The sequence below is a fragment of the Pinus tabuliformis genome, chromosome J (genome assembly GCF_031772625.1).
Source record: "Pinus tabuliformis cultivar Carrire ecotype Pingquan chromosome J, CPIR1, whole genome shotgun sequence".
NCBI lineage: Eukaryota > Viridiplantae > Streptophyta > Pinopsida > Pinales > Pinaceae > Pinus > Pinus tabuliformis.
In genome coordinates, this window is record NC_142295.1 from 1,132,461,569 (window position 1) to 1,132,478,671 (window position 17,103).

A 17,103-nucleotide genomic window follows, 5' to 3' on the forward strand; every position below is an offset into this window, starting at 1 on the left:
GCTAAGGACATCCAACAATCCTTCCAGGGCAAGACATCTCTTTTTCATCTCTTCTTGTTGTAAAAAACATGATTTCATCTCAAGACGCTAATCTCCAAATCTTCAAGGGATGAAAACCTTATCCTAGTGTTCAAGGTGCTTCAAGAAGATCAAGAAACCCTAGCAACTCTTTTTTGGTAGGGGGGAGATTAATTACTTAAGAAGATCCAAGAGAGAGGAAGACTAGTGTGCTCCTCTTGATAACATATCTACATAAGAATGAACAAGAGTGATGGGTGAATGAAAGACTCTCTCTTTCCTCTATATATATGAGAGTTAAGGGACGCCAATAGTACATATGTAGGCCAGTGCCCTTAAGTAACCTACAATAATCACATGTAGGCTCACACATGTGGAGCATTGCATTCCTAAGGTATATTTGTCAAACTTTGAGGTGGTGTCATCCACAAGCAAGGCTGCAAATGCATGGGTGCACCATGAGGTGTGTCCAATGCTCCTCCTACAAGCCTCCAATATTTTTGGGTCCACCCAACTACATGAATACTAATGCAACACAAGGGTCTTTGAGCCAACTTGAAGCCACCATATAGGACTCCATGCTACCCTATGTTATCGAGGGTCCAATGCCCTCCTTCATAATGATAAACTATCCTCCTCCTAAGTAGGGTGCTCTCCAAGCAAGCAACCATATCCATGTAGCGATCATGCAGAATGTCACCCAAGTTGTTTGGAGCTCTCCAACACCCTATAAGGAAGAATGGCAAGCAAGAATCCAACGAAGATCAAGTAACCAATGAGTAAACTCTCTCCAAGAACCATCTCCCATATGCAAGTCCACCACAGACCATCTAGGGCATGGTCACCCACTATCTACCTCAATTTCATGAAGCACCCCCAAACATTTTGTCAACACTTACCGAGTAACTTGAAAGCTAAGACAAATACCGTCACAAGTGATCTCTCCATCATAATTGATCACATTCATCACCCAAGGAATGTGGTTTATCAGACAGTTCTTCTTTCTTAGCTCTCCGTGTTAACTAATAGATTCAATGGGATAGAATCTGTCAATAATAAACATATCTACATTTCATTTAGGGAAGAGGAAGATTACTTCAATTTGGCTGCATATTCCCCAGAAGCATGAGGATACAGATTTAGTTAGTATTCATTTGAGGGTCTTCTGTTGTCTATTACACCTTGTTCCTACGAGTAAAATTATTCCTATGAGGATATAAATTTAGTTAGTATCCATTTGAGGGTCTTCTGTTGTCTATTACACCTTGTTCATACGAGTAAAATTATTCCTATGAGGATATAAATTTAGTTAGTATCCATTTGAGGGTCTTCTGTTGTCTATTACACCTTGTTCCTAACTCAAATGGGTTGCATATTCCCCAGAGGCATGAGGAGATAAATTTAGTTAGTGTGCATTTGAGGGTCTTCTGTTTTCTATTACACCTGTGTCTATGAGTAAAATTATTCTATTAGTTTGCAGTTTTCATTCAAGTTACTTTTCCTAGCTCAAATGTCTTTGAATCTTAGATCATTACCTTATTAAAATGGAAACCTTTTATCATGAAAGTAGTATGACTCAAAAAAATAATGTCTTAAAATAATTTGAGAAATTATGAATGTAGTTTTTGCTGATCTGATTGTTGGTACTTACCCTATTAACAATGCCAAGAGTGAAAATGATTTATTTTTCTTTTTGTTCAAAAGAAGTTTATCTATCAAGTCTATGGGGAAAGAAAGGAATACATGCTAATACAAATAAAGCTATAAGAAAATGATATAAGGGGTTATAGTTCATTACCTATCAATAAGCAGTAAGTGAATTTATCATGTATAATGGAGAACTTGTCCATGGGCCCACTAATTTTTTGATGGATGTCAAGGGGATCCTACGTTTGTTTATTATCCTAACTGTTTCTCATTGATGGACATCAAAGGATAATTCTTCAGTTTTGACTTTTTACAAGTTTTAGACAATAAGTAGTAATGATCAACATATCTCATATTTAAGTATACTTTTCATTCTCATGAATTCAGTGCAACTCTTCTTTTGTAGGCATACGATTTTAATTATCTTTCTTGTCATTTGGGAATAAAATTTGTGACATTGCATCAATTTTGTTTGTAGGTTTCCGGAAAACTGATGAGAACTTGCTTCTTGAAAGTGTTGCAGGTATGTGCATAATGTGGCTATAATTGTTCTATTGATTTTCTTTAATAGTTTTTACTTCTTTATTTTTTGATTACAAACTCTACTCAAGTACTTGAATTGTGCATCAAAGAATAAACCCATAAATGGTGATATGTTGTGTTTATTAGTTAACAATGCTAGGCAAGAAATAGCTTCATAGTCTATGAAAAATAAAATTATAAAATAGTTATGTTGACATCCAACAAAACAAAAGAATATGTCAAGGTTTTTTAGAAACAAATTCATAAACAATAAATAAATGTAGGCGTGCCTAGGGCCACTCTGAGAACATATATTAAGGTACACTAAGTAATACATGAGGAAGGTATGAAAGATCCAAATTGATTGATATTAGAAGGAAAACACTGGAGTAGGGGCTAGATATAGCAATGGTTCCCTTACTCAATATCTACATTGTAGATGCAAAGATGAGTGTTGGAAAATCAGTGAGGCAAAAAGATTTTCTTTATGTTGATGATTAATTGTGATATTCTTATGTTCTTATTAACATTCTTGTGTTCTTCTTTTAACTTAGTTCATCAAGCAATCACCAAAAACATAACACGAAGATCAAAGACACCAGATGTAGGCGGGCAGCCAGGGCAAGGGGAAAACCCAGTCAACAACTCTTCCTTTAATAGTTTCACGAGATGATCCAAGACTCCTTGACCTAGACACAGTGTTCCTCCAATCACCAAGTCAGCAGATGATAACCTTCTAGTGACAACATTGACCTAGCACTTCGATCTAGTAGCCACAGACTTTTGACTTCCCCAACAACATAACTTCGACGCAGTAGAACTTCGACCCAACAATAGAACTTCGACCTGCAGTAAAATCCAGAATTTCGATCTAGTAGTAGCCTAGTAAATTCACACATGTGAGAGAGAGATAGCCCAAAAACTTGATTTTGTCTTTCTCAGTAATTCTCCTTCTGCAATTTCACACTTTTTCTGCTCCTCCTTCTATATTGAACTTGTGAGAGTGGATGATCAAAATGAATCGAACTGCATTGTATATATAGCCTCTTTTGGAGTTTGAATTACCCTCATGTAGGCCGACTTGATTAGGTAAGGGCCAACTTGGCGTGGAGGTGACAAATGACTTATTTTACTCAATAGTAATTCCTTTTACATGATTCAAAAACCCAAGAAGGGTCTCATTAAATGGACAATGACTCTATTGACTTAATATATGTAAGGCTCTAAATTTACTAAGATATTTACCTTAAACAAAATATGAAACCTATTTTAAAAATTTAACTAGAATTCATAATATCAGAATTTATCAGTTTGATGTTGAGTACCTACCTGGGTTTCTGTGGTTGAGGATGCTTCTGATCTGCTCTTGCTCCCACTCCCATTACCAAAATACCAAAACCTCCCTGCCAAACTGAGCACAACTTTAGTACCCAGCTCCAAAGTACTTCAATTTCGAGGTACTTTGGCCCCCGTGCCCAAAACTTCAAGAACAATTGAACTCAGAATGCCTTCTATCAGATCAGTAACACTGTGAGAATTTCCTATTGTCTCTCTGTCAATTTTCCCAAAATTCTTCCTTGCACTTCCTCCAAAGACTAGACCCCCGTCTAAGCTGCACCCGTCCTCCTTATATCTCTCCGAATCACCGTCTTACTTCCTTTTCACCATCTCAATGTTCTGTTACGTGTAACTCAACATGTTCTTCAATCCTTTTAACCTTATGTTATAAGATTCGATTGAGTAGGTTATTCACCTTTAAAGGATATGCTTAGTCGACAAGTTTAATCCTTTGGCTTTATTAAAAGGTTATAGTTTGTACAAACATTTATGTCCTATGTTCGTTTAATTTTATTTATCATATTTCCTTAAATTCCCTTATATTGTAATTAATACAAAGTATATAATTTCATTATTATACTTAATAATTAACAATAATTAATATAATATTATGCTAAAGTTCTTATTTGGTTAATATAATTGATAATATTATAGTTACTTTCTATTTTGTATAACACTTTGTATTTACTTTTATTCTGGATAATATGTTAATGGTGGTTTACATAGTAAGTAACCCATCTTAATATATACATTATAATTTATCAAGTTTGGTATTTATTCAATGTCTCAGTAATTCATTTATTGGACTTTTTATAATTAGTTAATACGTATATAGGTGGGTCATTACAATATAAAACTTAGATGTCCTCGATGGGGACTTTGACCTAAAACATGATGACCCAAGCATGAAACCTATGCTTTAATAAGTCATAATAATAATAATAATAAGAATAATAATAATTTCTTTTTCTTTCTTTAGATAAATACATTTAATACAATTATGAAGACCAAACCTAGTTACATTCTTCAACACCCCCTCTTAACTAGGGAGGTATTCATACATATATATACAAGCACATGGAAGATCTCAAAACACATGAACCACGAAGAGTTTAGGCACACACGGTGCCACAGACTAGATCCCTGACCAGGGCAATCTATCCGGGTGGGACTATGTCAAAATTGGCAACTAGGGCAAAATTCCACCTTGGGACCACTGATTTGATGGATATGATGATTGCATTGGATTCTTCTTTTCGAGATGTCTAAGATTGATATAGAGATCGTCTCATTCAGACAAGCAGAAGTGTGATTTTGAATTTATGACCACACGTGGCAATTGTTTAGGTCGACCTCAGCTTAATGTAGGCTCAAGAAGCCCAATGGATGCGCGTCTTCACCGACAACGAAGGGTATAAATAGAAGAGACCTCACACCTCATTTGGATATCATTCACTCACATATTCTTCTCTCTCTTCATCAGATTGGTTCATACAACTTGGGGAAACTTCTCTCTCTTCATCAGATTGGTTCATACAACTTGGGGAAACTTCTCTCTCTCACGTGTGGCAAGGAGGATGATTTTCTGGGCAGAAAATTACAGGTTGAAATTTCAAACTTTACGACCAGCATTGATCGAGACTGTTTTGACTGAATTTGACTGCAGTTTTGAGGGAAAAATTTCGCTTTCTTTAGGCTGTATTGACTAGCACAAAAAGCGAGAATTTGGAGCTGTTTCAACTGCATTGACCGCAAGGATGACTGTTGGTTGACTGAGTTTGACTAGAGTTTTGGGATTGTTTTGGGTTGACTTTGACCATTGATGAAGGCCGAGTTTGACTGCCTTTGATCGAGCTTCAAAGGAGTTAGTTCACTGTTGTTTTGACCAATGTTGACTTTTTGGTTTTGGTTGAAGTTTGACTGCAGTTGACTGCAGAATTTGACAGGGCTGATTTGAATTTGTATTGGGCTAGTCTATTTGACTTTTGTACTCTCTCTCTGCTGAACTATTGAATAATAATAAGAAGATTTGATCAAAGGGTTTTCCCCACATTGGGGTTTTTCCCTAGCATCTGCCAAATCTGGTGTCCTCTTGTCTTGGCTTGTTTTCTACATTTGTTTTTATGTTCTATTTGCATTTATTGTCAACGTGATTAATGGTTAATGTGATTGCTACTGGAAATAATTGGAAATTGTTGTTGGGTTGCTAAAGGAACATTGAGGTAAATTGTGCTAAGCATAGAACATACCACTGTTATCTAAAATTAACATGGAATTAGAGCTCAAGTGAAGACAAAGCCCAAGCAAGAGTAAGAAAAAGAAATCACTAGGGGAAGTTGTTGGACAAGAATTTGGAGCTAGCCTCAATGACGACTACATCGTACTTCAAATCTAAGGATAAGCTTAAGGACAAATCTGACTATCATGCATGGAAGATGTCTTTGGATTCGACTATGGAAGAAAACGATGCTATGGACCATGCCAAAGGATGAGTGGTGGAGCCTCCTTCAAATGCACATGCTGTTACAAAAACGAAGTACAAGAAAGGTGAGGTCAAAGATAAGAAAATTATTGTTGATTCCATTCACAAGCCTTTAGTTGCCTATGTTTCTGATTTAGAAACATCTAAGGAGATATATGACAAGCCGATTGGGATGTTCAAAGTAAACAATGCAAATCAAGTTCTCCTTCTCAAGAACAAGTTGAAAGACATCAAGATGGAAAGAGGATAGTCCATTCAATCCTACTTTATGAGGATTACTGAAATCAAGAATGATCTCCTATCTATTGAATAAGTTGTTGGTGATAGGGAGCTCACTCTTATTGCACTTGGAGACCTTATAAGAGAATGGGATGTGTTTAACACCACCATCCTCAACAATGACAGAATTTCAGGTTTTGATGAATTATTGGCTAGATGCACTCAAGAAAAAATAAGGATGATGGAAAGAGATAAGCCCTCAAATGGAAAAAATCCTACCGCTTTCTCGGCTCATGCTAAAAGGAAGAACAATGCTGGTCCAAGAAGACAAGGTCAAAGATTTAAGTCGGGATTCAAAAAAGGAAGAAAAGGAAGATGCTTCAATTGCAACAGGTTTGGCCACTTTGCCAGAGAGTGTCCTCACAAGAAGGATACTCTAAGGGATGATGACAACAAAAACCACAACAATTACAAAGGCAATGGCAGTGAAAGGAACAAAAAGTTCAACAATGAAGGAAAGAGGAATTCTCCCGCTACTCGATATGGAAATGGCCGTCCTCCCAAAGGATCGAGAAACTCCAGGTATGAGGAAACTATTGTTGTAGATAAGAAAAAATAATTTTATCCTATTTTTGCCCTCACCACTACCTCTCCTCTGGATGCATTGGATCATTGGTTCATTAATAGTGGTGCCTCAAGGCATTTCACTAGGTACAAGGAGGCCCTCTCAAACTTGGTTGAAAAGAAGACAAATTTAGAGATCATACTTGGAGACAATGCCACCTACCCTGTGAAAGGGATAGGGACTGTCACTCACTTAAATCAAGGTCAAACCCTTCATCTACAAGAAGTATTGTTTGTACTTGATTTGAAAAAGAACCTGGTATCTATTTCTGTGATGGAAGATAAAGGCTTCAAGGTGACATTCGTTGATGGGAAGGTATGTGTTTGGCAAAGGAACCTGTAAGATGCATTTACGCTTGGATTTAGGGTTGAAGGTCTTTATCAGGTTGGAGGAAGTCCTTTGGGAGCTATGACTTACAATATTTCTCTTCAATCCGAATTATGGCACCGAAGATTTTCTCACCTTCATTACAAAGCCTTACCTGATGTAAGCAAGATGGTCACAGGTATGCTCGAATTCAACATAGATCATCAAGGAGTTTGTTAGGGTTGTGTAGCTGGAAAACATACAGGGGGACCATTCCCTTCAAGTGTTAGGGTTGTGCAGCTGGAAAACATACAAGGGGACCATTCCCTTCAAGTGAAAGTCAAACTACCGATATTCTTCAATTGGTCCATTCTGATCTATCAGGTATGTTGCTCGTAACATCTTTAGGAGGATACTTGTATTATGCAATTTTTGTGGATGACATCTCTCGCAAAACATGGATCTATTTCTTAAAGAAGAAGGACAAAGTGTTCAAATGGTTCCGCTCTTTCAAAGCCTTGGTCGAAAATCAAACACGGAAAAAGATTAAAATATTTAGGACCGATAATGGAACTGAATATGAGTAAAACAAATTCAATGACTATTGTAGAGAAGCTGGCATTAAGAGGGAGACCACTACTACATATATTCCTAAGCAAAATGGAGTTGCCGAAAGGAAGAATCAAACTATCGTAGAAGCTACTCGTTCTATGCGTCATGACCAAGGCCTATTGAAGTTCTTATTTGGAGAAGCTGCCAACACTGTTGTATATGTTCAAAATAGGTGCCCACATCAAGCATTGGACTTTAAGACACTCGAAGAAGTTTTCACTTGTAAGAAATTTGATGTTTCTCATTTTAGAATTTTTGGTTCTCTCGTATATTTTCATGTGTCGAAAGAGAAAAGAAACAAGCTAGATGCATCTGGGAAGAAAGGAACTTTTGTGGGCTACAGTAAAACTTTGAAGGCATATAGAATCTATGTGCCTGGTCAAAGAGAAGTGGAAATAAGTCATGATGTCACCTTCGATGAAGATTTTGCCCTTGGGAGAGTCCGAGATCTTCCTATCCCTAGGAAGGACAATGATGATGATGAATCTACGACAGATGATCCAATGCCCAATGTTGAAGGCCCGATGGATCCCATTGATGCACCTCCTGGTGAACCCTCTACCTCAAGGAAAAGACCTTTGTGGCTCAAAGATACTCTCGAAGATGCTGAAAGACATACCACACCATGGGGGACATTCGTGAAAGTAAGAAGTCGAACAGGTACTAAGGGTACTTAGCTGATATGAGTACAATTGTTCAATTTGAGCCATGTACATTTGAAGAAGCCATGAAGCACCAAGTATGGAAGGATGCGATGAATGAGAAATGTGAATCAATCTTGAAGAATGATGTCTAGGACGTGTTTCCTAGACCCAAGGACAAGTTAGTGGTCACTTCAAAATGACTTTACAAAATCAAACATGGTGTTGATGAAAGTGGTGAAAAGTTCAAGGCCAGGTTCGTTGCTTGAGGCTTCTCTCAAAAGGAAGAAGTGGACTATGACAAGATATTTGCACCAGTTGCCTGATACACCACTATCTGATCCATCATTGCTCTTGTTGCCTCTCAAAGATGGAGCCTACACCAAATGGATGTCAAAACTGCTTTCTTGCATGGCTCGCTTAAGGAGGAAGTCTATGTAGAGCAACCTGAGGGGTTCAAAGTTCAAGATTGAAAGACACATGTATGCAGGTTGAAGAAAGCCCTCTATGGGTTGAAGCAAGCCCCTAGGGCTTGGTATGAGAGGATAGATAACTATCTTATGAAGCTGGGTTTTACAAGGAGTGAAGTTGGCCTGAACCTATACTTCAAGGTTGAAAAGGACTTGCCTCTCATTTTGGTTCTTTATGTGGATGATCTTTTCTTGACAGGTGCAGACCCTCTCATTTATCAATGTAAGAGGGAGTTGGCTTCCGAATTTGAGATGAAGGACCTAGGTTTGATGCACTACTTCCTAGGCTTAGAGGTTTGGCAAAAGCCAAGTGAGATTTTCCTTTCTCAAGGAAAATACATTGTGAAGCTACTTGAGAGATGTGGGATGGTGGAATGAAAGTTCGTGTCTACTACGATGGAACTCAACTTCAAAATGCTATGTGGAAGTGCTGCGAGGCTCACATTGGCAAATCCTTCCTAGTATCGACAACTTGTGGGGGCCCTGGTGTTCTTGGTAAACTCCCGTCTAGACATATGCTTTGCTGTGAATACATTGAGTCAATTTATGGTCGAGCCTCATCACATACATTGGATTGCTGCCAAGAATCTCTTGAGATATCTCCATGGCACAATCAACTATGGTTTGAGATACACTGCCGGGAATTTGAGGCTACATGGATATACTGATGTTGACTGGGTTGGCAGTGTGGTGGATCATAAGAGCACGTCTGGGTGTTGCTTCTCTTTGGGGTCTGCTTCAATATCTTGGATGAGCAGGAAGTAGAAATCGGTTGCTTTAAGCACCACCAAGGCCGAATACATTGTTGCTAGTATGGCTAGTTGTGACGTTTGGTTGATGAAGCTCTTTAGTGAGCTCTATTTGAGCACATGCTAGATACCATCGTGATCTTCTGCGACAACCAGAGTGGGATTCACCTTTCAGAGAATCCCTTGTTCTACGACTGCTCCAAGAACATTGATATTAGTTACCACTTTATTCGGGATATGGTACAACGGGGAGCAATAAGGCTCCAACACATTAGGACGAATGAGTAGGTCAAAAACATTCTCACGAAGACCTTAGGGAAGGTCAAATTCTTAGCCTTCTGAGAGAGTCTTGGAGTCGTGGAAAGGTCCTTCTATGAGGGTCCCGCATGAGTTGGAAACTGAGCTCTGGGCGTTGCTATGTGAGAATATATGATCTCGAACTCCATCCAAGATCATTCGCTTCACCTTTGGCATTTCCTTTTTATACTCCTACTGATCTGCATCCTGGGGTAGTGCTACCACATTTTCTACATAGGTCTTTAGACCATGCTCATCAAGGAGAAAGGACATTCTGGTCTTCCAAATTACATAGTTGGAGGCACCATCCAATCTTTCTTGATCTCTAAGCCCAGCGATGGCCATCTCTAATCTGGTCGAAAACTCCCTCTTTCCCTTTACTTGGTTGCTGGATCTGCTATATGCACTCCCTGTTAGAGTGACAAAATCTGCTCACAGTTTTTGCCAATTTGCTACCGGAAAAATCAGACCTCTAAAACTCGAAGTCCCCTGAGAGAAATTTCCCCTTGTGTGTGCTTTCTCTTCCACCTGACATAGATTCAACTCTAGCAAATTGCTGCAAAACCCTCTGTGCCCAGACAAGAAATCTGCTCAACGAAAAATTGAAGGCGCTGCGCCCTCTGCCTACTGGAATCATTGAATCTTGCAAGCTGAATTTTTCTGCTAACCTGCATTGAAAAATCGATTTTCCCAACAATTTGATCTGCTTGGCGTAGGCTCTGCGCAACCTCTAGAAATTCTCCCTGCTGCTCCCTCTGAATAATGAATTTTTGCTTTCGCTTTTGAGCTTCCCTGTCTGATCAATCATGCTCTGATATGATGTGAAAATTTCAAGTCTAAAATCCTATTGCAACAAGTAGTATTTTTTCTTCTAGTTGTTAATTAAATTAGCAGTTTATTGCTATGGCAACAATGAAATAAACACTGCAATCTTCAAAAAAATCCTACGGAAAATAATAGCGTTGGAAACTAAGAAATGCTAACACACATAAAATTTGACATAATTATTTTTGGACAAAAGTCCTCAGAAAAACCCAACTTAGGAAAACCAATGGAGCAACTGAGGGTTTTATATTATTAAGCAACAGTGAATTTATTTGAGTAAAATTTGGATGCCAAATACTGGTTATCCTGCAAAGAAAATACTAGCAAAAATATCTTGAGGGAAATTACCCTCACTCTGAGCAATCCCGGCACTTGACTGCACTGAAAATCAAGTTGTCCAGCAAGCCTTGCGCAACTTCTGCATCACCTTGGCGTAGTCTGCTACACGCTCAACCCACACTCGTGCTGCCTGCACTCGCGTTGCCTGCACTCTCTCTGCTTGGAACAATTGAAAATCAAGCCATCTTGCCTGCTACTAACTGGGGAAACGCTTCTCTGGCCCTTTGGAACCTCTGCCTGATCTCTGGAACTAAAAATGTCTTCTTCCTTCAACAAATTGCACTGCGATTTAAAGCTTCTGTGTTGCCTTTGCGCAGCTTCCTGGAGAAATTTCGGCCTCTCTGCAAATGCACTCACTAGATCTGGAAATCTTCCTTCGACTTCACTGTCCCTACCCCTCTCTGTCTCTGCTTCCTTCTGGCTCGAACTCTTCTGGCTGCTACCTCTGGAAAATCGAATTGCCCAAGGAAATCGTTCTCTGTGTCTCCACAAGTGTGTTCTCCATCTACCCATGGACTTCTTCTGATAATCATTTGTTGGACCTCCAACAACCAAGATTAAAACTTAATCAAGGGCCTAGATTATTTCTAGTCGATCTGTGTGAGTTTCTAGATGATTCACACCTTCTCTTAATTAATTCTGATTAATTAACCAATTTTTCTAAGTTTAGACGTAGGAAATATTAAAAAATAGGCTAATAATCTAATTGAGACACTTCTAGGTGGAATTTCGAGAAAGATTTTTCGGTTAAGGAGAACTCGTTTGTTTTAGCCTCTCCACAAAGTTTCGAGACTAGAACACCTTCGCTGCTACAAAAAATAACAGGTGACACACATAGGTGAAAATTTTCTCCTAGATGGTCCTCAGTCGGCAGCTAATAGCCCCTTGCAGCCCCTAGATAGCTCGATCTGCCATTTCCTCCACCACCTGAGCCGACCATGTGTTTCCTCGCCCATCTGTTATGATTGTATGTTTCAAGGTGGGCCTTCCAAACTCGAAGGTATGGATTTTCTTTAAGTAGTTCGGTACTTTTGTTTACTTGTCATGGATACTTTTAGGCATGGGTTAGTGGGGGGATTTAGTGAAAAGAGTGGGTTAGGTCTGTTCTCTTGTCTCCTCTGCCCGATTTGATGGTTAACCTTGTATCCTAGTCCCGTGGGATTTCTTTTACTGGCTACTAGCTTTAGGGATGACATTACATGGGAAACCCTGATTTTGGTTGTGTGGTCCTGCTTCTCGATACTATATACATTACTCCTCTCTGCTCATTACAACCCCATTCATCACTTTTGCCATGTAGGTCCACAAGGAGTTCTTCCCCTTGTCAACACCTTGTGTCGGGCCTGGAACGATGCATTGGAGGTTGATGCAACTAAAAGGAAAGGAAAAAAGCATAATTTGACCACTCTCAATAGGAAATGTATAATAAAGTGCAAAAGATGGTCGGGACATACATATTTAGCATGTTGGAAAAACCCAAATATAAGCCCTACCCTTATCTATGGCCATCACCCTGGTTCCTATGGGCCCTATATGAGACCCCTCTATCATTAAGGAACCCATGATTGTCCCAACCCTTGGTGGGCAATGAACTGTCCCACCTTAAGGGGGTATCCATTGCTATACCTTGCACGTCATGCTCTCATCCCTTGGAGCCTCGAGTAGTTATGAAGAAAAAGCAGTCAAAGGCAAAATGCATATGAAGAAGGGTGGAAAAACAAAGGCCGGGGTAACTCATGTACCATGATTGCTCCCTCCTACATTCATGTACCCAAGTGTGGGCTTATCGTATTATACATTCATGTGGCTTAGAGCCTTCCCCTTGGTCCCCCGCTCCGTTCCACCATTATATTACATGCCACCTATCACTTGATGGATGTACCATGGATAGTTCACCCCCCTTTAAAGGCTGAAACCACTTAATAGAGTCCTTGGTCAACCCTTTTATTGAGCTTGGAGACAATTGTACATGCCAAAGCCCATTATGGAAGGGCATGCCATTATGAAGTGTCCACTTGTCTTCCATGATTTGTAAGCTCTTTTACTCAATTTCTCTAATGATTTGTTGTATTGGAAGGTGAGGAGATGCATTGGATATTATGCAGGATTGCAGGTGGGTCTTCACTTGGGGTTTGGTCTCCCTATACGAGGTCCGAGCCCTCTAGAGGGTCACATTGGCACTTGTATGGTGAGTGTTGAGAGCCATGGGCCTCCACTACAGTGGAGAGCAGTATTCCACTTCATGGATCCCTCAACACTACTCGTTGATTGCTCGTGTTCCACCTTTTGGATGAGGATGATGCACCTAAACCAACTTGCCCAACTGGCTTCACACTTGCACCATACACTTGGTAGATGTTCCACGGTCCAGATGAGGATGTCTTCCCAAAGGAGATAATGGGAGAACTTATGTTGTCATTCCAACCCTTGTAGATGGTATACGGGCATTATTAATCCACCTGGAGACCCATGAGGCTATTGTTGTCCCCCACACCCATTTGGGGAACCACATTGGATTTGCTTGGATATCAAGGGGCCACTCCTTTGATCATTATGTTTGGAGCCTATTCTCTCACATTGGCACACTTTGGACTCTGCTAGGCCTCCTCAATGGCTCGACGATTCATTGTGCATACTATTTTGCCCTCTTGAGAGGCTTTGTCTTTGTATTAGTGAGCTATCTTGGTGGGCTTGTCACCAAGTCATGTCATTATTGTACAATATTTTCTTATTTGGGGCATTATTAGGCTAATTAGGCTATTCGAAGCCCCAACTAGATTGTATAAATAGATGAGAGGCTCATTCATTCCTCTCATCATCACTTGGATTGGTTTAGTATCTCTTGACAGATTTTCGCACTTGCTTTTCTTGGACGAAATTTTGGAGTTTCTTGATGCACTATAAAATTTGGATTTTCGCTATTGTCTTTGGAGCTTCTTCTAATGCGTTGTTGATGAATGGATATACTCTCTCTCTCTCGCATGTAAGTGAAATTTAATGCTATTCTTGTTCTCTTACTTGTCTAATGCATGGTATTGTTATCATTATTCTTGTATGGGCTAATTAATACAAAATTCTTCTTTCAAACCTTGAATAATTGATTTAATGCATGCGTTGCTCTTTGAGGGAGTGGGTGAATGTTCCTAGAGGCACCTATTAGGTTAAAAGGCCTTGAAACTTCATCTCCTTTGCAAATTTGAAGTATAAATCCCTAATAACCTAGTTGTGCACTTGGGACGGTTAACGAAGGTCAATTAGGGCTCCTTAGCATGAGATGTTCTTCGATTTAGGTGTATCTTGACTCCATTAAGCCCAAGAAACAAGGCACTGATCCTCGCATCCCATTGGGGGTCAAAATAACCTTTCTTTTCTTCACTGCTCCCAATTCTAGGTCTAACCCTAGAGGGTCTCCTAGGGCATCAAGCGAAATCTTTTGTAGCCATCCAAAAACCTTGAAAATTGGTCCACAATTGTGTTGGGGTCTTCTTAAGGGGTCCTCCAATTTTGAGCTCAATCCGACAGTGGAATCCCAAGATATTGCAAGCCCTAGCCCAAGGATCATTCCTCTCCCTAGGTTGATTTGGGTTAGTGTCCTCACTTGGATCATTGCATTTGAAATTCAAAAGAAAATTAGTCCTTTGATCCCATTCTCCTCCCTAACCAAGTCAAGCCCCTTTATTGTTGATCAACTTTATACCCTTGACCTAGTTTGGGTCCACTTGGGTTCTTTGTGGTCCCACAACTTTGTAACTCAAGTTTTACAAGGATCGCATAGAAGCCATTTCTCCTCGAGGATTCTTAGGTCTAAGATACCTCTTGTCAAAGGACATTCTACAAACCTTGGTCTAAGTATCCCCATAGCCCTTCCTAGAGAGCCCATCACCTTGCTTCCAAAGCAAGTAAGCAAAAATCTGAGCCTCTCTTGTGAATAGGCTTTAGGAATCACTCCTTCATCCTATCATTGATTTATTCATCCTTGTGATTCTTCTTATACCGGGTCTTCTCCCATCGGTGAAAGTCCGTAAAGAGTAGGGAGCTTTAGCTGAGGTGACAGTGGGCTATTGCTCCATTTTGCCACTTGACCTAGTAGTAGCTCTATAGGATCCCATCCTAAGACCTCTGCTAGTTTGAGCATTAACAGGCCCTGTTGGGGTAAATTGGTACATAAACTTCCCAGGGTCGTACTCTAGCATACGATCTTCAATTTCCTGTTTAAAAAAAAATGTTGTTTAGGGCCTCAAAACAACTCTGAAAGTTCAGGACCTGAAAAACTTCCAAAGATAGTAAATTGTGCTACAATTAAGGAAACTGAAAGAAACAATGGTGGTGGTAGCCACGAATATCCACCTGGCTCAGGTATTCAAAATTGTGCAACCAGTACAACATCATTCTCAAACTGAACAGTTGTCATAAGAAGAGTCAAATTGATAAGCCAACTAAAAGCATCATCATCATGACCAACACTGTCTTTGAGGCCTAACGAGACAAGCTCTACTTCAATCAAGAGCATTACGCTGGGAGGCTTTATGTGTGATACCACATTACCTCTACAAGGTACATGCCCCATCTGGATATCCACAAGGTATGTCTTTTTAGGACTATTCTTATTTTGGATCTCCCATCCTGAGTTCCCAAAGAATATTGGTCCTTTTCGACCCCTCTTCTTTTGTATACCTGTCACATCCTCAAAGAGTGTTAGTACCTTTCCTTTCTTGGATGCTTTATCCTCAAGGAAACCACAATTGCTTATCCAATCCTCTGCCATTCTCTCTCCATCACCTGAAGAAGAGAATGCACATGTGATGTCCAACATCACTCCCTCTCAACTAGAGAGGACATTCCTATTCTCCTTTTGACTAGAGAATAGATCCCTGCTCATATTCAAGGAGACTCCTTTGCTTCCTCTCAGAAACCAAAGGAGATTCCATACTTCCATTTAACAGTGGAAGGCAACACCACAAACTTTGCATCTCTTACTTGTTTTCGAGGTATCATGGAGCCACCTCCTCTCTTCAAACTTGTGACAGGATCTAGGTCATCTTTCTTGCTCATTACTTCCATCTTTGTCATCGTAGTTGAAGGCATTATATTTGAGCCTTTCCAAACTTCAAGCTGATCATAGCTTCTTTATGAAAGTGATCTCTTTTGACCTTCAGGGTATCTTCTTGCACTGCTACCTTCCAATCCCAAGATGGGCATATCTTGTCTTCGTAGTTGCCAGGTACCAAATATTGAGCTTTCCTCACTATTCTTCATACATTTTCAAGATGAACTTGCCTCAATTGTCATCATGCATTCCTGCAACATTCTTCTAGTTAGCAAAATAATATGTTAACCAGATAACCAACAATAATGAAAATCAGACTTACTTCATCATGATGACCTTCTCATTCCATCAACATCCTCATGGTCCATCTCCATATGAATCTTCTTTTATGCATCAGAGCGCTCAAGGATCGAACTTGATTACCAAGTTACAACTTTTTCTTTCAGAGATTATACTAGTTGTTAGTTATTCTACATATTCTAGAGAAATTCTTAATCTTTTATACATCCTTAGTAAGTCAAATTCTTCCTTTTAAACATCATACAATCATACTAAGCATGTTACAAAAATCTTATCCAAGAGTCACTTTCAATGTGCATTCCTATGCTTCTTATTCCATCATGTAGCTATATGTCTCATAATGAGCCAACAACCTGACCCACTGCATTCCTTCATCCCTTTACTAGTATTGTTTCCACATTACATGGAATGTATACTAACTTTGTCATAGCATTTCTTCCCAATAACTTTCCATAATGATGGTTCTTCTAGGATCATAATGATCCATCTTAAGCAAGATCACTATATCTAACATAATGTTAGATAGTGCCCGGATGAACAATATGTAAAATGGTCTATCTATCTACTTAAAGACTAGATGATTCCTTCAAAGCAACATAACTAAGTAGACTCTACATATACTATCACATGCTTCTCTCTATGATGTTATGCAAAATCAAGACTCTT

The 17,103-nt window shown here is 39.4% G+C and overlaps 1 protein-coding gene across 6 annotated transcripts in view; it reads left to right on the forward strand.

Annotated features, from left to right (window-relative positions):
- Positions 1-17,103, forward strand: part of LOC149231065 (Protein phosphatase 2C family protein) — a 434,498-nt gene that overhangs the window by 238,431 nt on the left and 178,964 nt on the right. For all 6 annotated transcript variants that reach the window (XM_089379112.1, XM_089379111.1, XM_089379109.1 and 3 more), the window contains one exon: positions 2,144-2,188. In XM_089379112.1, coding sequence (XP_089235238.1) covers positions 2,144-2,188 — 45 coding nt within the window. The remainder of the gene's footprint in view (positions 1-2,143; positions 2,189-17,103) is intronic.